Source organism: Eriocheir sinensis, chromosome 32 (assembly GCF_024679095.1).
Source record: "Eriocheir sinensis breed Jianghai 21 chromosome 32, ASM2467909v1, whole genome shotgun sequence".
In the NCBI taxonomy this organism is placed as follows: Eukaryota; Metazoa; Arthropoda; class Malacostraca; order Decapoda; family Varunidae; genus Eriocheir; species Eriocheir sinensis.
The window spans coordinates 17,726,077-17,750,649 of NC_066540.1; the positions used below are offsets into that span (position 1 = coordinate 17,726,077).

At 44.3% G+C, this 24,573-nt stretch overlaps 2 protein-coding genes and 1 long non-coding RNA gene across 19 annotated transcripts in view; all 3 read right to left on the reverse strand.

Annotated features, from left to right (window-relative positions):
• The window catches only part of LOC127006377 (DNA-directed RNA polymerase III subunit RPC1-like), a 19,395-nt gene extending 9,424 nt beyond the window's left edge, over window positions 1-9,971 (reverse strand). Inside the window, exons 1-12 of the mRNA XM_050876296.1 lie at window positions 9,529-9,971; window positions 8,844-8,993; window positions 7,781-7,903; window positions 7,344-7,467; window positions 6,422-6,528; window positions 5,730-5,863; window positions 4,455-4,626; window positions 3,437-3,574; window positions 2,907-3,127; window positions 2,459-2,675; window positions 1,525-1,722; window positions 324-709 (exon numbers count right to left, since the gene is read on the reverse strand). Coding sequence (XP_050732253.1) covers window positions 324-709; window positions 1,525-1,722; window positions 2,459-2,675; window positions 2,907-3,127; window positions 3,437-3,574; window positions 4,455-4,626; window positions 5,730-5,863; window positions 6,422-6,528; window positions 7,344-7,467; window positions 7,781-7,903; window positions 8,844-8,993; window positions 9,529-9,708 — 2,150 coding nt within the window. The 5' untranslated portion in view covers window positions 9,709-9,971. The remainder of the gene's footprint in view (window positions 1-323; window positions 710-1,524; window positions 1,723-2,458; window positions 2,676-2,906; window positions 3,128-3,436; window positions 3,575-4,454; window positions 4,627-5,729; window positions 5,864-6,421; window positions 6,529-7,343; window positions 7,468-7,780; window positions 7,904-8,843; window positions 8,994-9,528) is intronic.
• Window positions 9,972-10,696: 725 nt separating this feature from the next.
• LOC127006379 (uncharacterized) lies at window positions 10,697-11,386 on the reverse strand. Its single transcript, XR_007759532.1, has 2 exons — window positions 10,978-11,386; window positions 10,697-10,912 (listed from the first exon to the last, which is right to left on the reverse strand). It is a non-coding gene; the product is annotated as an uncharacterized LOC127006379 (long non-coding RNA).
• A 4,911-nt stretch (window positions 11,387-16,297) lies between these two features.
• LOC127006380 (unconventional prefoldin RPB5 interactor-like) overlaps window positions 16,298-24,573 on the reverse strand; it is a 28,886-nt gene continuing 20,610 nt past the window's right edge. For 16 of the 17 annotated variants that reach the window (XM_050876315.1, XM_050876317.1, XM_050876320.1 and 13 more), the window contains 3 exons: window positions 22,675-24,542; window positions 22,113-22,562; window positions 16,298-22,001 (listed from right to left, as the gene is read on the reverse strand). The gene's annotated coding sequence lies outside the window, so the exon portion shown is untranslated. The remainder of the gene's footprint in view (window positions 22,002-22,112; window positions 22,563-22,674; window positions 24,543-24,573) is intronic. The other variant, XM_050876304.1, reaches the window with a different exon arrangement.

Consider the following 24,573-nt stretch of genomic DNA (forward strand, 5'->3'; position numbering starts at 1 on the left):
ACATACCCCACACCCCTTCCTCCCCCCTCTTTTCTTCCTCCTTATCATCCCTTTCCCTCCCGCACCTCCTCTCCCCCCCCTACAACCCCACACTAACTTAACACCCCCCACCCCTCCTTCTCCACACACACCTTCCCTCACATCTTCCACACCCCATACCCCCTTCCTTCCTTCCATTCACTCTCTCTCTCTCTTTCTCTCTCCAAATATCACCCTTGCCTCTCCCCTACACACACACACACACACACACACTGAAATTCCCCAAACAAACACACACATACACCCACACTCACACACCCTAACACACCCCACCCCATACCTACCCATCTTGCAGCAGCTCATGTTTCCGCGCCAGCAGCCCCGCGCCTGGCATCACATCTCCAATTCCGATCGAGAACCCGTGATTCATCAGATACAGTGTCGACAGCCTTGCCACGCGCCACATAGCATCTGCCGCGTGCTCCTTCCCATAGTCCTTCAGAATCACATAAAATAGGTTCTTCTTTGACCCCGAGCCCAGCAGGGACTTGTCGAGCGCCCCGGCCAGGAGCTCAGAGTTGCGTAGTACGACCCACGCTTCATTTGAGCACAGTTCCTCGCCCGTTGTGTAGTCCTTGCGCCGTGTGGTTAGGTTGACCTCCACGGGGAAGGATTTGTTGGGGCGGATGATGGAGCTGAAGACCTGTTTCCCTGTCCAGAGCTGCCGGGGCTGGGGGCGAGATTGGGGTGTAAGGGAGTGATGTTGGGGTGATGGTATGATGGGTGAGGTCCCTTGTACCTTCTAATTACCAACTCTTTCCTTCCTAACCTTCCTTCCTTACACTCTCTCTTAAAATGGCCTTCTCTACCCTTCCCCTGCCTCTCCCTTCCACTACCCTTCCTAACCCTTCCATTAACCTCAGAACACACCCCTTCCTTTCCCTTATCCAGCCCTTCTATTCCTTCCGCTACCCTTCCTGCCCTTCCCATAACCTCAGAACACATCCCTTCCTTTCCCTTACCAAGCCCTTCTATTCCTTCCGCTACCCTTCCTGCCCTTCCCATACCCTCAGAACACACCCCTTCCTTTCCCTTACCAAGCCCTTCTATTCCTTCCGCTACCCTTCCTGCCCTTCCCATACCCTCAGAAGACATCCCTTCCTATCTTAACCTTACTTTCCCTTACACACACACTCCCTTACCCTCCCATACCCTTCCCCTTCTTACCCCTCTACTTCCCTTCCCTTCCTCCTGCCTTCCTACCCCTTCAAAAAAACTCAGAACGCATTCCTTCTTTTCCTACCCTTTCCTTACCCTTCCCTTACACATATACCCTTCCCCTTCCTTCCTAACCCCTTCCCTCCCTTAAGCTACCCTTCCTACTCCTCCTCTTCCCTTCCTACCCTTCCCAACCCTTCCTATAGCTCCTCAAATCTTCCATTCCCTTCCTAACCTACCCAACATACCTCTACTAAAACCCCATTCCCTATCCTCTACCCTCCCCTTCCTCTACCCTGCCCCTACACATCCTACCCTTCCCCTCACCTTCAGGATAGCAGGGGGGGGCAGATCCACCTTGTAGGCCGCCTCTTTCCCGGCCAGGATGGAGGATATGAGGGCGCAGGCGTGCTCCTTGTCGAAGAACACGTCCTTCTGGGTCAGCAGATAGGATCCCGTCAAGAAGTCCTGCGTCGCCCCCACGATGAGCGCACCGTGACGGGGCGTGACCAGGTTGGAGGTCACCTATGGGGGGGGGGGGAGAAGGGTTAGTGTGGGGTTGTGAGGGGAGGAAGGGGAGAAGGTGGAGGAGGAAGAGAGAGATAAGGAGGAGGAAAGGAGGAAGAAAAAAAGTTGAAAGAGAGGAACAAGGAGGAGGAGGAGGAGGAGGGGAAGAAAGAAGAGAAGGAGAGAGAGAGGAAGGAGGAGGAGGAAAAGAAGGATTAGCAGGAAGAAAGGTAGGAAGAAGAGAAAGAAGAAGAAGAGATGGAGAAGGAGGAGGAGGAGGAGGAGGAAACAGAGATAAAGAAGAGAAGAAAGAAGGGAAGGAAAAAAAAGAGGAAGAGGAGGGGAGGAAAAAAAGGAGGAGGAGGAGGAAGAAAAGGAGGCAGAAAAAAAAAGAGAGAAGAGAAAGGAGAGAGAGAGAGATTGATACACACACACACACACACACACACACACACACACACACACACACACACACACCTTCATTCCCTCACCCCAACACACCACCCTCTTGCCTCCTCCTCCTCCTCCTCCTCCATTTCTTTTCTCCTTTTCTTTCAATCTTTCTTCCATCCCTGTTTTCATTTCCCTTTCTCTCCCCTTCACCCCATACTCACCCCTTCAGCCCATACTCACTCCTTCACCCCCATCACCTCCCCTCATCCCATCACCTCCCCTTCACTCCTTCACCCCCATCACCTCCCCTTCACTCTTTCACCCCCCCTCACACCCCCTCACCCTTTCACCCCACACTCACCGCCATCAGCGTGAGAGCCTCGGCCCGCGCCTCCTCGGTCTGCGGCACATGCAGGTTCATCTCGTCCCCGTCAAAGTCCGCGTTGTAAGGGGCGCAGACGCACTCATTGAAGCGGAAGGTGCGCCAGGGCAGCACACGCACCCTATGGCACATGATGGACATCTTGTGCAGGGACGGTTGACGGTTGTACAGGACAATGTCCCCATCCATCAGGTGTCTGAGGGGGGGGGGGTTAGGGATATGGAGATGGGGCCACATGAGCATAAGACCAGGCCCTGTAAAATTACAACTAGGTAAATACACACACACACACACACACACACACACACACACACACACACACACACACACACTCACCGAAACACACACTTTTTCAACCATACCTCAAACCCCTACCCCCTCACTCCATACCTCCCACACCCTTCCTCCTCCCATCCCCCCCCCTCACCTCTCCACCACATCCCCCTGCCGCAGCTCCATGGCCATGCGCTCCCTGTTGACGTAGCGCATGGATTTTTTGACCCCCGGGGAGAAGCGGGGCTCCACGAACATGGCCCCGGGGTGGACGTCGGGGCCATTCCGCACCAGCTGCCTCATCAGGGACAGGTTGTGGGCCGTGATGCGCTCTGGGTAGGTCAGCTGCTTGGCCACCTCGATGGGCACGCCGACCTATGGGGGCAGGGAAGGGAAGGGGGGAGAGAGGGGGTAGGTTAGGTTAGGTTAGTTTTTTTTTTTTTTTTTTTTTTTTTTTTTTTTTTTTTACTATGTTAGGGTAATTTTTTTTTTTGAGAATTGGTTTTTATTTTCTTTTTTTTTTACTCTAGAAATTTAACTTGCTCCTCCTCCTCCTCTCTCTCTCTCTCTCTCACCCCACCCAACACCCCACACACCCCTCTCTCCCATACCCTTCCCTTCCTACTCCTCAATCAACCCCATCCCCCCCTTCCCTTCACCCCTCTCCCCAACCACCCCCCTTACCTCATTTATCCTCAGGTTGGGGTCGGGGGAGATGACAGTTCTGCTGGAGAAGTCGACGCGCTTCCCCGAGAGGTTACCCCGAAACCTCCCCTGCTTGCCCTTCAGACGCTGGACGAACCCCCGGGTGGACTTCCTGGCCTGGGGGGGGAAGAGGTGGTGGGTGGGTCAATGTAGGGTAAGGTATGGGGAGGGAGGGGAAGGTAAGGTAAGGTAAGGTAAGGTAAGGTAAGGTAAGGTAAGGTAAGGTAGTTTAGTGGTAGTTTAGTTTAGTTTAGTTCAGACCACGGTACATGTTGAAGGCTGGTGTGGGCTTGCCAGGCCGGGGACAGACTACTACATGTGCTCACAACTCGGCAAAATATTGATACATAATTTTTTTCTAATCTTTTCATTTGTTGTAATTTTTTTTTTCATTGAGCATTCCTTTCCTTTTCGAGTTATACTAAATTCAGAGTAATGGTGAGCTCTGTAACAATCACCTCCTTCTAATCCTCCTCCTCAAGACCCTTATAGCCAAATGCCCCTCCTCTCCCCTTCACCATACCATACCAGTCATCCATTTTTCACCCTTCATTCAGCCCCAGTCACCCATCATTCATCCATTTTCACTCAGTCTTCATTCATCTTTTACTCGCCATTCATTTCATCCACCAGTCATCCGTCTTTCATCCACCAGTAATTTGTTTTCATCCTCAAGTCATCCACCACTTTCCATTTTTTTTTAACTAACATTCCCTTCCTTTTCGAGCTCTCTAACAATCACCTCCTCCTTCTCAAGACCCCTATAGCCAAATGCCCCCCAACCCCTCCTCCCTCCACCATTCCCTCCCTCCCCCCCTTACCATGCTGAGGTCCATGGGCACGGATATCTCAGAGTTCAAGGTATACCAAATTCAGAGTTATACAATGGTGAGCTCTCTAACAATCACCTCCTCCTTCTAATCCTCCTCCTCAAGACCCCTATAGCCAAATGCCCCTCCCCTCTCTCCCCTCCACCATTCCCTCCTCCCCCCCTTACCATGCTGAGGTCCATGGGCACGGATATCTCAGAGTTCATGATGAAGGCCACGTGTAGCTGTAGGTGTTCCCATGAGTCCTGGATGCTCTGAACCTTGCCCGCCGATCGCTTGTTGATGAGGTTGTTGAGGAAGATGATTTCTGTCAGCATAACAGTGATGTCGTCCTCGTTTCTGGGGGTTTGGGGGAGAGAAGGGGTGTTAAAGGGGTGTATTGGGGTTAGTGGGGGAGATTAGAAAGGGGATGAGAGGTGTTAGAGGTTAGAGATCGTTCGGAAAAGTGATCTTCGTCGGGTTAAATTACTAACTGCCTGGCTGACTAACTGACTGACTGATTGACTGACTAACTGACTGACTGATTGACTGACTAACTGACTGACTGATTGACTGACTAACTGACTGACTGATTGACTGACTAACTGACTGACTGATTGACTGACTAACTGACTGACTGATTGACTGACTAACTGACTGACTGATTGACTGACTAACTGACTGACTGATTGACTGACTAGCTGACCTAATCTAACAAAACCCCAAACAGATACTATAGGTCTTGACTCAGACAATTCATATATGCTTCCTTACTAATGAGACTTTCTATACAATAAAGTGAGGTCATTCTGTGTTGATTTATACCATAAGGTGCTGGCTATCATGTGTTTGAAGATACCCTAAACTTAACCTAACATGACCCCAAACAGTTACCATAGGCCTTGACTCAGAAAACTCATATATGCTTCCTTACTAATAAGACTTTCTATACAACAAAGTGAGGTCATTCTTTGTTGATTTATACCATAAGGTGCTGGCTATCATGTGTTTGAAGATACCCTAAACTTAACCTAACATGACCTAACAAAACCCCAAACAGATACTACAGGTCATGACTCAGAAAATTCATATGTGCTTCCTTACTAATGAGACTCTCTATACAACAAAGTGAGGTCATTCTCTGTTGATTTATACCATAAGGTGCTGGCTATCATGTGTTTGAAGATACCCTAAACTTAACCTAACAAAACCCCAAACAGTTACTACAGGTCATGACTCAGAAAATTCATATGTGCTTCCTTACTAATGAGACTCTCTATACAACAAAGTGAGGTCATTCTGTGTTGATTTATACCATAAGGTGCTGGCTATCATGTGTTTGAAGGTACCCTAAACTTAACCTAACCTGTCTAACTAACTGACTGACTGACTGACTGACTGACTGACCAACAAACCAACTAACCAACAAACGAACACACTAACTGCCTCGCCGGGTGACTTACGTTCCAGACTTGAGCTCAGAGATGACGGATGGCCGGATGCAGTTTGGGGGCACCAGCAGACGGGTGAGGATGAGGTCCTTCGGATGAGAAAACTCTTGGTTCATGCAGAGTAGTGGGAGCTCGGTGTAGGGGATCTGCGGGTGAAGGCGGGTGAGTGCCGGGTGATTGGCGGATGACAGGTGGATGAGATGGATGATAGATGGGTGAAAGATGGAGGACTGGTAAATGAAAGTGGGTGAGTGGTGGGTGAAGACAGGTGATAATGGATGACTGGTTGGTGAGAAGTGGATGACTTGAGAATGATAACAAATGACTGGTGGATGAAACGAATGGCAAATGAAAGATGAATAAATATTGGGTGAAACTGGATGAATGATGGATGAGATGGGTGACTGGGGGGTGAAAAATTGGTGAATGGTGGGTGAAAAATGGATGACTGGCATGGATGAATTATGTATGAATGACGGGTGAATGACAGATGAGACATATGACTGGCGGATGAAAGGTGGGTGAATGGCAAGTGGTAGGTGACTGTGCGGATGATTAGTGGGTGAAAGACATGACTAGTGGATGAAAACAGATGAATAGCAGATGAATGATGGCTGACCGGTAGGTGAAAACAGGTGACTGGCGGATGAAGACGGATTGCAAGTGGATGAAAGACGGATGACTGGATGATTAGCCCAACTCACCCGTTCGAACAAATCCAGGACCTGGCTTGGGTTGAGAAACTCGATGACACTGGAGTTCAAATGTGTTTCCAGCTCCTTGTTGTACTCCAGGGCTGTGTCAAACTGGGCTGGGGGGAGAGAGAGAGGGGGAGGGGGGTAAGTGTGGGAGGGAGTGGGGGTGCGCGATTCACCATGGTCTGATCACGAGCTGGACTCATCGCTGTCATCAAGCACAAGTTCCCGACAGTACCAAGGCTCATCTTAAGTGTATCCCCGGGTACAGCCGCGACTTTCACATGCCACATACCCCATCCACCCCAGAGTCTGACGGAGCAGAGCTTTAACCACTGAGCAGTTGGAGTGGTGTGTGGTAGTGCAAGGGAGGGAAAGATGGAGGGAAAGTGTGAGTGTTAGAGGGAGAGAGGGAGAATAAATGTGAAAGTAGGAAAGAGTTAGGAGAGATTGAAAGAGGAAGAGAAAGTGTAAGTGTTAGAGGGAGAGAATGAGATAGTTAAAGAGAGAGAGTGAAGGAGAAAGAGGGAGAGAAAGTGTGTGTGTTAGAGGGAGAGAGGGAGAGAATGAGATTGTTAAAGAGTTTAGTTGAGGGGGATATCCAGCACACCAATACCACATGGGAAACACTCCACTATCCACCACAGAGGCAGAGAAAGACCTGGGACTATATGTTACCAGGCTACCAGTGAAGGGATATCCAGCATACCAATACCACATGGGAAACACTCCACTATCCACCACAGAGGCAGAGAAGGACCTGGGAGTGTATGTTACCAGGCTACCAGTGAAGGGATATCCAGCATACCAATACCACATGGGAAACACTCCACTATCCACCACAGAGGCAGAGAAAGACCTGGGACTATATGTTACCAGGCTACCAGTGAAGGCCAAATTCATGCCAATCGCAGAGGACGGGTTAACTCACCGAAGTAGTTGGTCAGCACGGGGTCGCCCTTCTTGACCCCTCGGAACCTCTCGTGAATAATCTTTAAGGGGGGAAGTCTCTTGACCACCCCGTTGATGGCACCGCAGGCTGGGCACAGTGACACCTGGGGGGAGGGGGGGGAGGCAGTAGTAGTAGTAGTAGTAGTAGTAGTAGTAGTAGTAGTAAATAATAATAATAATTTCCTTCACTTAAACTCCTCAAGAAATACATTAAACACACCTAATAAACAAACATTAGTGTGTGTATGTGTAAATATGTGTGTGTGTGTGTGTGTGTGTGTGTAAATGTGTATGTATATCTACCTATCAAACTGTTTGTGTGTGTGTGAGTATGTAAGTGTTTTCTCTATCTGTATCTGTGTGTGTGTACGTATTTACCTAGTTGTGTGTGTGTGTGTGTGTGTGTGTGTCCCTCACCTTCTTGCAGAGTTCATTGATGCGTTTGTAGAGAGCCTTCTTCTGCAGGTAGGAGGTGACGTGCTTGGCCTGCTCGCACAGTCCGGGTTTGTCTTTCGGCTTGAGTAGGACTTGGGCGCAGGTCTGGAGGAGGAGGAGGAGGAGGAGGAGGAGGAGGAGGAGGAGGAGGAGGAGGAGAAAGTGAAATATAGAAAGGACAAAAAGTAAAGAGGTGAGCCAAATAAATTTAACCAAACCTATCTTAACCTAACCTACCTAACGGGAGGGGGAGGGGGGGCTTCACCCTCCTCGACCCCCTTAAGGGAGGCAATGCAAGCAGTTTTGATGAAAAATGTCACTTTCTGAGATATTGTTATTATTTTAGGGTTTTGACATTTCTAAAGCTGGTTTGGTCCGTTAAATAGGGGTCTGTTAAATCGGGGTCTGTTAAATCTGGGTCTGTTAAATCGGGGTCTGTTAAATCGGGGTCCATTAAATTGGGGTCCGTTAAATCGGGGTCTGTTAAATCGGGGTCCGTTAAATCGGGGTCTGTTAAATTGGGGTCCATTAAATCGGGGTCTGTTAAATCGGGGTCTGATAAATCGGGGTCTGTTAAATCGGGGTCCGTTAAATCGGGGTCCGTTAAATCGGGGTCTGTTAAATCGGGGTCCGTTAAATCGGGGTCCGTTAAATCGGGGTCCGTTAAATCGGGGTCTGTTAAATCGGGGTCCGTTAAATCGGGGTCCGTTAAATCGGGGTCCGTTAAATCGGGGTCTGTTAAATCGGGGTCCGTTAAATCGGGGTCCGTTAAATCGGGGTCCGTTAAATCGGGGTCAGTTAAATCGGGGTCCGTTAAATCGGGGTCCGTTAAATCGGGGTCTGCTAAATCGGGGTCTGTTAAATCGGGGTCTGTTAAATCGGGGTCTGTTAAATCGGGGTCTGTTAAATCGGGGTCTGTTAAATCGGGGTCTGTTAAATCGGGGTCTGTTAAATCGAGGGCCGAGTGTATTTCAAAATCAATTGCTTGTCATATTTTTTCCTCTAATCATAAAGGTGACAGCCCTGAGCCAGCACATCCCCCCACCTTGCATATGTTCTGTAGGATGTGCACGGTGTTCTTGAAGTAGCCCACGTGGAAGACAGGTCGCGCCAGGTCAAGGTACCCGTAGTGACCTGTGCAGTCCGTCAGGTTCTTGGCACATGTGGCACAGGGGGTGTCCTTCTGGCTGGTGCCCTGGGAGGTGGAAGATGGGGTGAGTGGTGGATGGGGTGACAGGGGGAAGGGGTGATTGAAAGAGTGTTAAGAGGTATGGATGAGGTGATGGGATGATGGGGTGAGGGTGATATGGGGTAAGGATGGGGTGATGTGATGATGGGGTGAGTGGTGGATGGGGTGAAGGGGGGAAGGGGTGATTGGAAGAGGGTGATAAGAGGTAGCGATGGGGTGATGTGGTGAAGGGGTGAGAGTGATTAGAGGTATGGATGGGGTGATGGGGTGAAGGGGTGAAGAGGAAGGGGTTGATGGGGAAGAAATGGAGTAAGTGATAGGTTAGACGTTGAGGGGGATATGCTCTCTCTCTCTCTCTCTCTCTCTCTCTCTCTCTCTCTCTCGCTCTCTCATCCTCTTTTTCTCTTTCTTATTTGCTTCCTTTTCCTCTTATTATCACTCTCTCTCTCTCTCTCTCTCTCTCTCTCTCTCTCTCTCTCTCTCTCTCTCTCTCTCTCTCTCTCTCTCTCTCTCTCTCTTTCTCTCTCTCTCCCCCCCTCACCATCATCAGGTCCAGTACGCCATGTGGGGCCGGTTGTCGCGTCGCCGCTGCGTTGGAGTACAGTTCGGAGGACACGACATGTACGTGAGACAGCTGCTGCATGTCCTGCGGCGACAGCACCCCAAACTGGATGTTGACGATGTTCCGGACCACGTCGGTCTCGCGGTATTGCTCCTTCATGGTGGTGGTGGTGGTGGTGTGGGGTTAAGTTAGGTTAGGGGTTAGGTTGTCAGGTTCGGGATTTGGTTAAGTTAGGTTAGGGGTTTGGTTTGGTTAGGTTAATGGTTTGGTTAAGTTAGGTTAAGTTAGGGATTAGGTCGTTGGGTTGGGGGTTTGGTTAAGTTAGGTTAGGGATTAGGTTGTTAGGTTAGGGGTTTGGTTAAGTTAGGTTAGGGGTTAGGTTGTTAGGATGGGCTGTTAGGGGTTTGGTTAGGTTGTCAGGTTAGGGGTTTGGTTAAGTTAGGTTAGGGATTAGATTGTTAGGTTTGGGGTTTGGTTAGGGATTAGGTTGTTAGGTTAGGGGTTTGGTTAAGTTAGGTTATTCTCTTCTCTCTCTCTCTCTCTCTCTCTCTCTCTCTCTCTCTCTCTCTCTCTTCCAGTTCCACCGCTGTTTCTCCTCCTTTCTTACTGTTTCACTTCATTTCTCCTTCTTTTTTGCCTCTATTTTGACTCTTTGCACTTCAGTCAATCTTTCTTCCTTTAATAACTTCCTCTGGTTCTTTTCCTAAGTTATGGTTCTTCCTGTTTCTTCCTATACGCTTCACTTAAAATTCTTCCTCGATTTCGTAATGTTTCACTTCAGTCGAGTTCTTTTCTGCCTCAATTTTGACTCTTTGCACTTCAGTCGATCTTGCTTCCTTTAATAACTTCCTCTGGTTCTTTTCCTTAGTTACGGTTCTTCCTGTTTCTTCTTATACGCTTCACTTAAAATTCTTCCTCGATTTTGTAATGTTTCACTTCAGTTTTCCTTCTTTTCTGCCTCTATTTTGACTCTTCGCACTTCAGTCGATCTTGCTTCCTTTAATTACTTCCTCTGGTTCTTTTCCTAAGTTACGGTTCTTCCTGTTTCTTCTTATATGCTTCACTTAAAATTCTTCCTCGATTTTGTAATGTTCCACTTCAAAGAGTTGAGTTCCATTTGATTATTTCCTCCTCCACCTTGTTTCCGTTCCTTTCTCCACTGTTCCACTTCAAAGAGTTGAGTTCCGTTTGACTGTTTCCTCCTCCACCTTGTTTTCCTTCCTTCCTCCACTGTTCCACTTCAGAGAGTTGAGTTCCGTTTGACTGTTTCCTCCTCCACCTTGTTTTCCTTCCTTCCTCCACTGTTCCACTTCAAAGAGTCGAGTTCCGTTTGACTGTTTCCTCCTCCACCTTGTTTTCCTTCCTTCCTCCACTGTTCCACTTCAAAGAGTTGAGTTCCGTTTGACTGTTTCCTCCTCCACCTTCCACCTTCCTCCACTGTTCCAACCCCCTTCCTCCTCCTCCTCCTTTTCCTCTTCTTTTCCCTTTCCTCTTTTTGTTCTTCTTCCTTTCCTCTCCTTAACTGCTCTCTCTCTCTCTCTCTCTCTCTCTCTCTCTCTCTCTCTCTCTCTCTCTCTCTCTCTCTCTCTCTCTCTCTCTCTCTCCCTTCCGTCCACTATGGGGTCGCGAGGAAGGCAAGGAGCACGTCACAATTCTCCTCTCCCCCCAGCCCCCCCACGGCGTCTCTCCTCCCCTGTGGCGTCCCCCTGGTCCTCTTCACCTCCTTGTCGCCTCCACGGGGTCGCCGCTCCCCCAGGGTCAGTCACCACGTGGCTTGCTTTGCCTCCACCCGGGGTTTGTTTACACTTGGCTTGGTCTTGATCTTGATGTCACAGGTTTTCACTTGGCTTGGTCTTGATCTTGATGTCACAGGTTTTCACTTGGCTTGGTCTTGATCTTGATGTCACAGGTTTACACTTGGCTTGGTCTTGGGCTTGTTTTTTTTTTTTTTTAATCTCTAAAGGCGGCTTTCCACCTGGCAAATCCTGAATACAGCCTCGACGACCTAGCGGCCAGACCAGCTGGTGCTCTCGGGACAAGTCTGTTCACACGTGGGAGGAGCCGCCGGGAGCATCAAGACGTAAACTGGCTGCTAGTAACCCATTTTTTAATCCAGTGCCCAGCTTATGCCAATGAAAGAAAGAAGATATTGCAAATAGAAAGACTCACTACAGAGGAAGAAGAGGACATAACTGGAGAACTGTTATTTAAAGAAGAGCTGATCGAAGAAACCAAGCCAGTGATATATGAAATGTGGAGAAAGAGATCGAGAACAACAAAGAAAAATTATAGACACGAACAACTGAAGAGCTGAAAACTGACCAGTGAAGATCATCAGGGAAGCGCCGATACAAAGGCCAAGCTTCCCGAACGACACCTGACCTGACCTGACCTGGGCATGAGTTCATCCCAGACACCCCAAAAGGCTACTTCCATATCTTAAAACCACAATGAGTTTGGTCCATTAGCCTAATATTGTAGAAATACTTTAAGTAAGCAAGTTTTACCTTCAGTATAGATTGATTGTTCATTGTTGCATTTAAGAACAAAGGAGAGCCATCGCAACCCCCAGGCATTACATGTGTGATTATGTAATACACGAAAATAATCGTTCCTTACCTCCTTCGATATCTCGCAAAGAGACAAACATTTCTCGGATGTTGCTGCCACTCTCTCAAAGTTGTTCTGCGTAGACTCAGCTTCTTATACAGCTTATCTCGTGGCTCCCACAAGTATCTATGCTGCCTAACTTCTTCTAGTAATATCACCTCGGCCTCCTGGCTCCAAATCTTGTTGTCTGTATCTGCCATTTCTTGTTTTATTGGCGCCGGGATGTTGTACTCAGCCGCCAGTCGGCAATACACGACGGACGCGCTCACAGCTGTATTGCCGACTAGGAATTGCCAGGTGTGAAGGCGGCTTAAGGCGGGGTTGATGACTGATTGATAGTTTATTGTTGCAGGTAAACAACAAGGGAGAAGGGAGGAACATGCCGTCCCAACCCCCAGGCAGGACAGAGTGTGATTATACAACTAGTAACAGCCTATATACACGTGTGGGCAGCACCGTGAAGCTAAATAGATACAATGTTAGGAAGGAATGCACAACAAGGGAGGTACCTGCCGGCCTCCTGGACAATAAGACAATGAAATGTGGGGACGGAGAACATTGCCCAGGCACTAGATGGGAATGAATACAGAGATAGAGTAAATACTAGTCCTTAAAGTAGAACACTGCAGAGATCACAGCCTTGTATAGCACGGCGGTAGTTCAGGCTGCCACACACGGCATCACCACCTTGGCCACTATTCCATCTTGACGGATCCATCGACGTTAATGACGCCAAAACGACGTCAGCGAAACAGTGGTTGCCCGTCAGGGATGATTCGCTCCGTCAGTCCATCGCTCATCATTTGTTGTATATGTTATTTTATAGCTTAGTACTTCTATTTCATATCTTCATGATATTTAGAATATTCAACATCACTGGACTGGGGCAGACTCGCTTAGCATAGACCTTTGATAATCGCGGCGCTTTACAAACACTCCCACACGCTCCCTCTTGTGGGCCAGACCTGTCACACCTTCCCCTAAGGCTGCGTTTTCAGGTGAAAAATAGAACCAGCTCTATATATTGACTTGACGCGACGCGACGCGGCGTGACGACTGGACGGAACCGGTGTAAACGCATTTTTCAAATATCCATACAAATCAGTGTTAAACTGGGGTGGCGATTCATGACTTGACGTGACGTGACGTGACGTGACGGGACGCGACGTGCTTGGTGTAAACGCAGCCTAACAGCCAGCGGGGAGCCAGTGGCCATGCAGTGACCTCTGGGAAATTAAATGAGAGACAGTTTGTGTCTACACCAACAAGTGTCGCCAAGCCACCATTTCTCCCATATACTTTACCATAATTTGATTGGAATGTGCCGTAAGAAGGTGACAGGAGATGACTGTTATTAGCAATCCATCAGCCACTGTCTCGGCGCCACTATAAAAATTGCTTGCGCCATATGACGGGTTTGGGCCGACCACCAGGCCCATGAAGAAAGCCTACCGGCGCTATAGGCGAAACACGTTAACAAAAGAAAAGGCACTCAGTAACCCAACTTACCCAAGGTTCCTCAAGAATTAAGGAAGCTTGCAGGAACCCACGTGGCTTGTGATGTCGACGCGTGTCAAAGCGGGCTGCTGACGACCTTAGGCTTTTGAGAGCAGTGGTGGACACGGTTCCCCTAATCCGCTAAGCTTCCACTGTACCTTGAACTTATGGGTCGTATTTTGAATCATTTCGTCGCTCGAGTTCACATATTTGACAAGGCTTTCGTATGAGTTGAGATCATTTCCGTGAGTAGTTTTATGACCCCGGTGGTAGTTTGATCCTTCCACAGTAGCTTGAGCCTAAAGAAACACTCATTAGAACCCGACTGACTCCCTCTTTGAGCTTTAGATATAGCTGATGTGAAAAGCGAGACTGCTTTATAATACCGCCCTAAGAAACATACATCTGACAAGCCTTTCGTATGAGTTGAGATCATTTCCGTGAGTAGTTTTATGACCCCGGTGGTAGTTTGATCCTTCTACAGTAGCTTGAGCCTAAAGAAACGCTCATTAGAACCCGACTGACTCCCTCTTTGATCTTTAGAAATAGCTGATGTGAGTAGCGAGACTGCTTTAAAATACCGCCCTAAGAAACATACATTTGACAAGCCTTTCGTATGAGTTGAGATCATTTCCGGGAGTAGTTTTATGACCCCGGTGGTAGTTTGATCCTTCCACAGTAGCTTGAGCCTAAAGAAACGCTCATTAGAACCCGACTGACTCCCTCTTTGACCTTTGAAATAGCTGATGTGAGTAGCGAGACTGTTTTATAATACCGCCCTAAGAAACATACATCTGACAAGGCTTTCGTAGGAGTTGAGGGCATTTCCGGGAGTAGTTATATGACCCCGGTGGTAGTTTGATCCTTCCACAGTAGCTTGAGCCTAAAGAAACGCTCATTAGAACCCGACTGACTCCCTCTTTGACCTTTGAAATAGCTGATGTGAAAAGCGAGACTGTTTTATAATACCGCCCTAAGAAACATACATCTGACAAGGCTTTCGTATGAGTTGAGATCATTTCCGGGAGTAGTTTTATGACCCCGGTGGTAGTTTGATCCTTCCACAGTAGCTTGAGCCTAAAGAAACGCTCATTAGAACCCGACTGACTCCCTCTATGATCTTTAGAAATAGCTCTGATGTGAGAAGCGAGACTGTTTTATCATACCGCCCTAAGAAACATACATCTGACAAGGCTTTCGTAGGAGTTGAGGGCATTTCCAGTAGCTTGACGAGAGAATGGTAGAAGGTGGAAATCAAACCTCGGGTCATTTCAAATAGACCAGTTAATTGTTCTTTTAAACTGAGGGGCATTATATCAGTTAATTATTATACATCAGTCACACTTACACCAGGGCCATAAAACTACTACTGGAAATGCCAACGACTCCTACGAAAGCCTTGTCAAATGCACATAACTGATATATAATGCCCCACAGTTTAAAAAAGCAATTAACTGGTGTATTTGAAATGGCCCGAGATTTGATTTGCACCTTTCTTCTATCAGGCATGTATCCTTAGTTGTATAATCACACTCTGTACTGCCTGGGGGTTGGGATGGCATGCTCCTCCCTTCTCCTTTGTTGTCTTGCTTGCAACAATAAACTATCAATCAATCATCAATCTATTCTCTCGGTCCCACACATCCTCTGCGTGCATCGAAACACACGAGAAATTGATCAAGACGAGGAGAGGGTATTCCCCGACTGCCTGGAATGAACCTACGACCAGCGTGATTCTTTGTTTCTATGGTTTCTATGTTTCTTAGGTTCATGCTACAGAGGAAGGGTCAGACTACCATCAGGGCTATAAAACTGCTACTGGAAATGCCCACACGTCCTCTGGGTGCATTGAAACACACGAGAAATGAATCAAGACAAGGAGAGGGTATTCCCCGGCTGCCTGGATTGAACCTACGACCAGCGTGACAGGAGAGCACATATAGCTATGTTTCTTAGGTTCATGGTACAGAGGAAGGGTCAGACTACCACCAGGGCTATAAAACTGCTACTGGAAATGCCCACACATCCTCTGCGTGGGATTGAACCTACGACCAGCGTGACGGGAGAGCATATGTATGTTTCTTAGGTTCATGGTACAGAGGAAGGGTCAGACTACCACCAGGGCTATAAAACTACTACTGGAAATGCCCACACGTCCTCTGCGTGCATCGAAACACACGAGAAATTGATCAAGACAAGGAGAGGGTATTCCCCGGCTGCCTGGATTGAACCCGCGACCAGCGTGACGGGAGAGCCACTCTTTACCGAGGCGGCCAAAGGGGTTATGGGAGGCCCCCTTATCAGGCCTAGTCGCTGCACTGCACATTCTGTTTATATGGCTTTTAATTAGTTTATATTAGTGTCTGTGGAATTTACTTACTGTTCTTGTTGGGGAGAGAGAGAGAGAGAGAGAGAGAGAGAGAGAGAGAGAGAGAGAGTTTTATAGATATAGATAGACAGAGACATACATACATATATACATACATAGACAGACAGACAGAAAGAGACAGATACACACACACACACACACACACACATACATACATACATACATACATACATACATACAGACAAACATATACACAAATCATACATACAGACACACACAGAATAATTTATCAGCGTAATAAAACTCAATAAATCCATCTTGTTTATCATTTTATTATCATTTATATCTCCTAGAGTTTGGCATTACAAGCTGGTGGTTGATATAGATATTATTTAACTTAACAACGAAATCACTTAAAACTATGTACGGTACCTCTCCTTCCTCACACACACACACATATAAGAGAACAACAAACCTAATAATAATAATAATAATAGTAATGATAATAATGATAGAAATAATGGTAGTAATAATAATAACAGCGATTACGAAGTGTTGATATGTTGGTTCGTCCCCGCGTCCGTTCCAGCGACCAGTGGAAAAACAGCGCTTCAATCCCCTTTGGCGGAATATTTAAATGCCGGCAGTGCAGTGGAATTATGTGACAGGAGAATTGGAATAGGCATGGAGGTAGAATTGGTGGAGTTGACACGGCCTGCAGATCCCATTCATTGAGGTGAAGCCAACGAACGAAGATGGGGGTGGGTGAGCCTGGCCGAGCCCACTGAGAGAGAGCTTGACCTGACAACACCTGACAACACCTGACACCTGGCCGTAAGAATGACAGCTCTGCCGGATTCACTTAACCTGGTGGCTGCGGGGGTCATGTTTCTTAGGTCAGGTTAGATTAGGTTACGTTAAAGGCCCCTCTAAGTAAAATAATGAGAAAGAATCATCACTCACGCAAACCATTTCATAATATATATATCAATGCATGTGTGATCAGTTTATGTATCATCTATTTTGGGAGGTTTATATCATGGCAGAAATTTGGTCCGTCGCTGGTACATGGTAAAGTCACAAATTTGGCCCATCGCTGGTACACGGTAAAGCCACAAATTTGGCCCGTCGCTGGTACACGGTAAAGCCACAAATTTGGCCCATCGCTGGTACACGGTAAAGCCACAAATTTGGCCCATCGCTGGTACACGGTAAAGCCACAAATTTGGCCCATCGCTGCTACCGGGTTAAGCTGATGTTGACTCCACCGATTCTACCTCCATGGGAATAAGTCACAGAAGAAGAGGCACAGGAAGAACGGGTTTAGAGGGGCAGATCTGGGTACGGGTGAAGAAAAAGGTGTACGATAGGATATAGATATACGACATGGGTATAGGCTATAGGTTCTTCTTCTTCTTCTTCTTTTGACCTGTTCAGCTTTGTATCACCTCTTAGGTACTCCTCAACACTTCCGTACTTCACACCATACACTTAAATACTTCACTGTGCATACTTTACACTTTACCCTGAACTGATGTGTTTTTCTGCTGGTAGAGAATGTAGGAATAGGATAGGTTATGCATTATTCATGATAGGATATATAGGAATAGGATAGAATATAGCGACCCCCCCACCCCCACCCCCCACCCCCCATCGCCATAGTATAAGGTCATCGAGTCGCTGCTTCCCATGGGTCTATAAGCGCCGGAACGGACCTGTTTGTTTGTTTGTTTGTTTGTTTGCTATACACGCGCGACAAAACAGCGTTACTCGGAAAGGCACAAAACTCTTATACACGCACGGGGAGAAAGGAGGAATGGGAAGACACCGATGATAATGACGAGAATAGAGATAATGATAATAATAATAATAATAATAATGATAATAATAATAGTAATGGGAAGGAACTATAGATTATGTCACAGATTATACACACTTTTGGAGGAGATTTGAAGAAGAGGAAGACAATAGTAATAATAGTAATAATAATAATAATAATAATAATAATAATAATAATAATAATAATAAAAAAATACAAACCATGTCACATATTATACACATTTGGAGGAGATATAATGAAGAGGAAGACAATAGTAATAATAATAATAATAATAATAATAATAATAATAATAATAATAATAATAATAATAATAATAATGATACAAACTTAAATTACAGAAATATTAATTACTTTTTTTCATATAGACCAGAGAGAGAAAGAGAGAAAATGACCCATAGTAATAATAATAATAATAATAATAATAATAATAATAATAATAATAACACATACTGAACATACATTATACACATTATTGATATCTAGTTTAATTCGTATAGCCAAACATTTTTATTAATTACTACAGAAACCAAACGAAGGGTAATAATAATAATAATAATAATAATAATAATAATAATAATAATAATAATAATAATAATAATAATAATGATAATAATAATAATAATAATAATAGTCATCGGCCACTGTTGTACTAAAAAAAAATACGAACGTTACGAAAATTAGAGGAACGAATTCGCTGAAGATGATGGCTGATGATGATGATGTTTTTTGCTTCTCCTTCAATCCCTCTTTCTCTCTTTTTAATTCTCTCCGTCTATCTGTCTGTCTTTATCCATCTTCTCCAAAATATCATAGTTTACCATATTAACCCCTACGGGACGGGCTGGGTTGTAATTTCCTGTCTCGCCGTACGGGCAAACACGCGTCGATCTCTTTGGAAAGTTTCGTTTAGTCGGCGCAACATCTGTGGTCATATGCCGGAGAGAGACAGGAGAGGAAGGAATTATAGGAGAAGGAAACAGATCCCAGGAGACGGGACACAACCCCCGATTAATACCTGGTACCCATTCACTGCTGGGTGGACAGGGGCGTAGGGTATCGGAAAAGCCGCCCAAATTTTTCCACTCCGCCCGGGAATCGAACCCAGGAGACACTGAAGTTCTGAACCTCCTCTCCTTCCTTTTCTTTCATCATCATCGTAACCATCAGCCGTCATCATCAGCGTCGATATATGTACGAGAACTGAACACGATTTGAACTATATAGAAAAAAAAAAAAAAAAGCTATGTACTACCACCACCACCACTACTACTACTACTAATACTACTACTATTACGACTCCAAATAATAGTAATAAAAAAAAATAATAATAATAACAAGATATACAAGATCAGTTTTGTTTGTTAGTGCGTACGTCCTGTCACAAATACTTGAGCAAAAACCTTATTAGTATTGAACCCGGAACACACACACACACACACACACACACACACACACACACACACACACACACACTTCTAAGTACGCCTCTAATACACACACTGGTTTGACTATCACTCTCTAAGGTTCTGTTTTCGTACGATACCACAAGGAGATTTTTTAAGAGGTAAGTTCGACAAGATTTTAAACTTTTTACGCTTTCTCTCATTCCTTGGTTCCTTTTCTTTTTCTTTCTCTAATTATCTTTATCTTGCTTGCTTTCTTTCTTTCTATCCTTTTAATCTATTCTTTCTTTTTTTCTTTTCTAACTGTCTATCAAGTTTTTCTTCCCATATTCCTTCTTTCCCTCCTTCCTTCCTTCCCTCTTTCCTTCCTTCCTTTCCCTACTTCCTTCCTTTCTAACTTCTTTCCTTCCTTCCTCTCTCATTTCCTTCCTTCTCCTTTCTCTCCTCCTCTAACTCTTCCTCATTTCCTTACTTCCCTTCCTTCCTTCCTTCCTTCCTTCCTTCTCTCCTTCCTTCCTTTCCTTTCCTTTCCTTTCTTCCTTCCTTCCTCTCTCATTTCCTTCCTTCTCCTTTCTCTCCTCTAACTCTTCCTCACTTCCTTCCTTCCTTTCTTCCTTCCTTCCTTCCTTTCTTCCTTCCTTCCTTCCTTACCCTGAACAAGACACTCGCCGTAAATCTACTAACAAACACACAAACACACAAACATACACACACACTTATCGAAGCCTACTCTACGGATTTGTTACTGTAATTTATATAACAAGAAGTGTAGGAATATATATATAAGTTGACAAGAATACAAATTACTATATTATTTTCTTTTAGTGTGGGGGGTTCAGGGGGGTGGGTCGGGGGTGGGGGAGGTGGGGGGTAGTATTGTCTAAGTCTAGTTATATATATTTTCTCAAATTTATTCTCCTCCTCGCTTTTTTTTTTTTCATTTTAATCTCCATTTATAGAAGTTTCAGGCGAATATGAATGCTACTTTTTTTACTGGGGGGGTCGGAGGGGGGGGTGGGGGGTAGTATTGTCTAAGTCTAGTTATATATATTTTTTCTCTAATTTATTCTCCTGACCTTTTTTTTCATTTTTATCTCCATTTATAGAAGTTTCAGGCGAATATGAATGCTACTCTTTTTTTATTGGGGGGGTCGGAGGGCGTTGGGGGGGGTAGTATTGTCTAAATCTAGCTATATTATATTTTATTGAACATTTTATTTGATTTTTATTTTGTGAGGTCAAGTTGTATTTGGGGAGAGGGGAGAATAACTATGGGGGAGGGGAGAGGGGGGATTAGAGGGGAGGGGGGAGATTAGAGAGGAGGGGGAGATTAGAGGGGAGGGGGAGATTAGAGGGGTGCAATATATCTTTTTTTTACCCTAATTTAATATCAGTATAACAATTTTAAATACTCAATCTGATCCAATTCTGTTAAGGGTACGGTGCCTGAGGTTACAGAGAATGGGGTGCGATATATATTTTTTCCAAGACAAATTTAGTAATATAACAATTTTAAATACTCAATCTGATCCAATTCTGCAAGGGTACGGTGCCTGAGGTTACAGAGAATGGGGTGCGATATATATTTTTTCCAAGACAAATTTAGTAATATAACAATTTTAAATACTCAATCTGATCCAATTCTGTTAAGGGTACGGTGCCTGAGGTTACAGAGAATGGGGTGCGATATATATTTTTTCCAAGACAAATTTAGTAATATAACAGTTTTAAATACTCAATCTGATCCAATTCTGTTAAGGAAGGTCGCCTGGTACAGTGCCTGAGATTAAAGAATGGGGTGCAACATAGTTTTTTTTTAATAGTTTTAGACAAATTTAGTAATATATCAATTTTAAATACTCAATCTGATCCAGTTCTGTTAAGGTAGGTAGCATAATACAGTGCCTGAGATTAAAGAATGGGGTGCAATTATAGTTTTTTTCAATTTTTTTAGACAAATTTACTAATATATAAGTTTTAAATACTCAATCTGATCCAATTCTGCTAAGGTGGGTCGCCTAATATCATAGAAAACGGGGTGCAATGTGTATATGCCTCTTAGCCTGACTTTCTGATATACGTAACAATTTTAAACGTTCAACCTGGTCCAATTCTGTTAAGGTAGGTCGCCTAATATCATAGAAAACGAGGAGCAATGTATATATGCCTCTTAGCCTGACTTTCTGATATACGTAACAATTTTAAACGTTCAACCTGGTCCAATTCTGCTAAGGTAGGTCGCCTAATATCATAGAAAACGGGGTGCAATGTATATATGCCTCTTAGCCTGACTTTCTGATATACGTAACAATTTTAAACGTTCAACCTGGTCCAATTCTGCTAAGGTAGGTCGCCTAATATCATAGAAAACGGGGTGCAATGTATATATGCCTCTTAGCCTGACTTTCTGATATACGTAACAATTTTAAACATTCAACCTGGTCCAATTCTGCTAAGGTAGGTCGCCTAATATCATAGAAAATGAGGTGCAATGTATATATGCCTCTTAGCCTGACTTTCTGATATACGTAACAATTTTAAACGTTCAACCTGGTCCAATTCTGCTAAGGTAGGTCGCCTAATATCATAGAAAAGGGGGTGCAATGAATAGATCTCTCTTCAGCCTGACTTTCTGATATACGTAACAATTTTAAACGTTCAACCTGGTCCAATTCTGCTAAGGTAGGTCGCCTAATATCATAGAAAACGGGGTGCAATGTATATATGCCTCTTAGCCTGACTTTGATATATGTAACAATTTTAAACATTCAACCTGGTCCAATTCTGCTAAGGTAGGTCGCCTAATATCATAGAAAAGAGGGTGCAATGAATAGATCTCTCTTCAGCCTGACTTTGATATACGTAACAATTTTAAACATTCAACCTGGTCCAATTCTGCTAAGGTAGGTCGCTTAATATCATAGAAAACGGGGTGCAATGAATAGATCTCTCTTCAGCCTGACTTTCTGATATACGTAACAATTTTAAACGTTCAACCTGGTCCAATTCTGCTAAGGTGGGTCGCCTAATATCATAGAAAACGAGGAGCAATGTATATATGCCTCTTAGCCTGACTTTCTGATATACATAACAATTTTAAACGTTCAACCTGGTCCAATTCTGCTAAGGTAGGTTGCCTAACATCATAGAAAAGGGGGTGCAATGAATAGATCTCTCTTCAGCCTGACTTTCTGATATACATAACAATTTTAAACGTTCACCCAGGTCCAATTCTGCTAAGGTAGGTCGCCTAATATCATAGAAAACAAGGAGCAATGTATATATGCCTCTTAGCCTGACTTTCTGATATACGTAACAATTTTAAACATTCAACCTGGTCCATTTCTGCTAAGGTAGGTCGCCTAATATCATAGAAAACGGGGAGCAATGTATCTATGCCTCTTAGCCTGACTTTCTGATATACGTAACAATTTTAAACGTTCAACCTGGTCCAATTCTGCTAAGGTAGGTCGCCTAATATCATAGAAAAGGGGGTGCAATGAATAGATCTCTCTTCAGCCTGACTTTCTGATATACGTAACAATTTTAAACGTTCAACCTGGTCCAATTCTGCTAAGGTAGGTCGCCTAATATCATATAAAACAGGGTGCAATGTATATATGCCTCTTAGCCTGACTTTCCGATATACGTAACAATTTAAAACGTACAATTTGATTCAATATTCGATAAACTGGGCTACAATATCATCTCTTTTCGTAATTCACTGATACCACAACAATTTTAACGTTTGCTCTGATTCAATTTCGTAAAGGTATAGCGCCTGAAAGATAATAGAAGCTGGGGTGGAATATATACTCTTTGAGCGTAACGTATCAGTAAAACCTCATTTTAATTCAATTTGATCAAGACGTACCACAGAGGAGCAAGGAAACTGTGGTGTAATATCTTTTTATAGCCAAAATTACTAATACGATAAATTTAAACATTCACCTTAATTCAATTTAAGAAAGGTAATAGGCCTAAAATCACAGAGAATGGGGTGCAATATATACTTATGGAGCCTATTTTGGAGGTCTAATGTTTGATGTGATAGAATTTGGCAAAGTCGTAACACCTAGGAGTAAAAAAAAATGGGTGTAATTATATATGTTTAAGCCTAATTAACTTATATACGTAACTGCATTTAAATTACTAAGTTTGATTCGGAGAAATTTGGCAAGTGGGGGAAGTCGGTGCCTGAGGTCATAAGCTTTGGGGTATGAGGGTGTAATTCTATATATTTTAGCCTAATTCACTTATATACGTAACTGCATTTAAATTACTAAGTTTGATTCGGAGTAATTTGGCGAGGGGAGGAAGGTCAGTGAATAACGTCGTAAACTTAGGGAAAAACGGGTGTAATTCTATATATTTTAGTCCGATTCACTTATATACGTAACTGCATTTAAATTACTAAGTTTGATTCGGAGTAATTTGGCGAGGGGAGGAAGGTCGGTGAATAAGGTCATAAACTATTGGATATGAGAATTGCATTATTATTATTATTATTATTTTTATTACTATTATACTATGAACTATTTACACATCACTATTACTAAAACTATCATTACTGTTATTATTATTATTACTACTGCTAGTGTCCTATCATTATCAGTATTACTATCATTTCTATCACATGTATTTTTTTTTTTTTTTGTAAGAAACGGGAGATGAAAAAATGAGAAAATATAAGATTCTGTTTTCTCTTTCTAACTTTTTTTTTATCTATGTTTTTCTATCTCCTTATTCGCTCACTTTCATGTATCCTCGTTCATTAATATTATCAGGCATACGTATATAAATCATCAGCCTCTTCAAATAATCGCCTAAGTAATTTTTCCGCTATTTCCTGGTTTTTGCCTATATTAATTTTTCATGTGACGCCCATTTTTGTCGAGCTGCCTTCGTCATTCAGGGTTCGAGTGTCCTAGAATTAGCCTTTTCATTTCTCCCTAAATCTTAAGCCAAATGAGATACTGACAGTTCTTTTCCGATTTCCTGAAAATAATGACATAGGCGGTTTGTTTACGAAGGTGTCGACATGTTCCCATAGTCCCGGATACCAAGTCTGAGGTGTGCATTGTCGAACGCTGGCTGGCAACCTGATGTCACGTGGGGTATATGATTTCATGGATAATATATGATAGCTTACGTATGGGAAACAGTCGTAAATGTCTATCATATCCAGCGGGAACAGCGAATGGCAACCTGCTCTCACATGCTGTATCTGAATTCATGGATAATATATGATAGCCTACGCATGGGAAACAGTCGTAAATGTCAATTATATGCAGCGGGAACAGCGAATGGCAACCTGCTCACGTATGCGATGCATGGGATTTCAT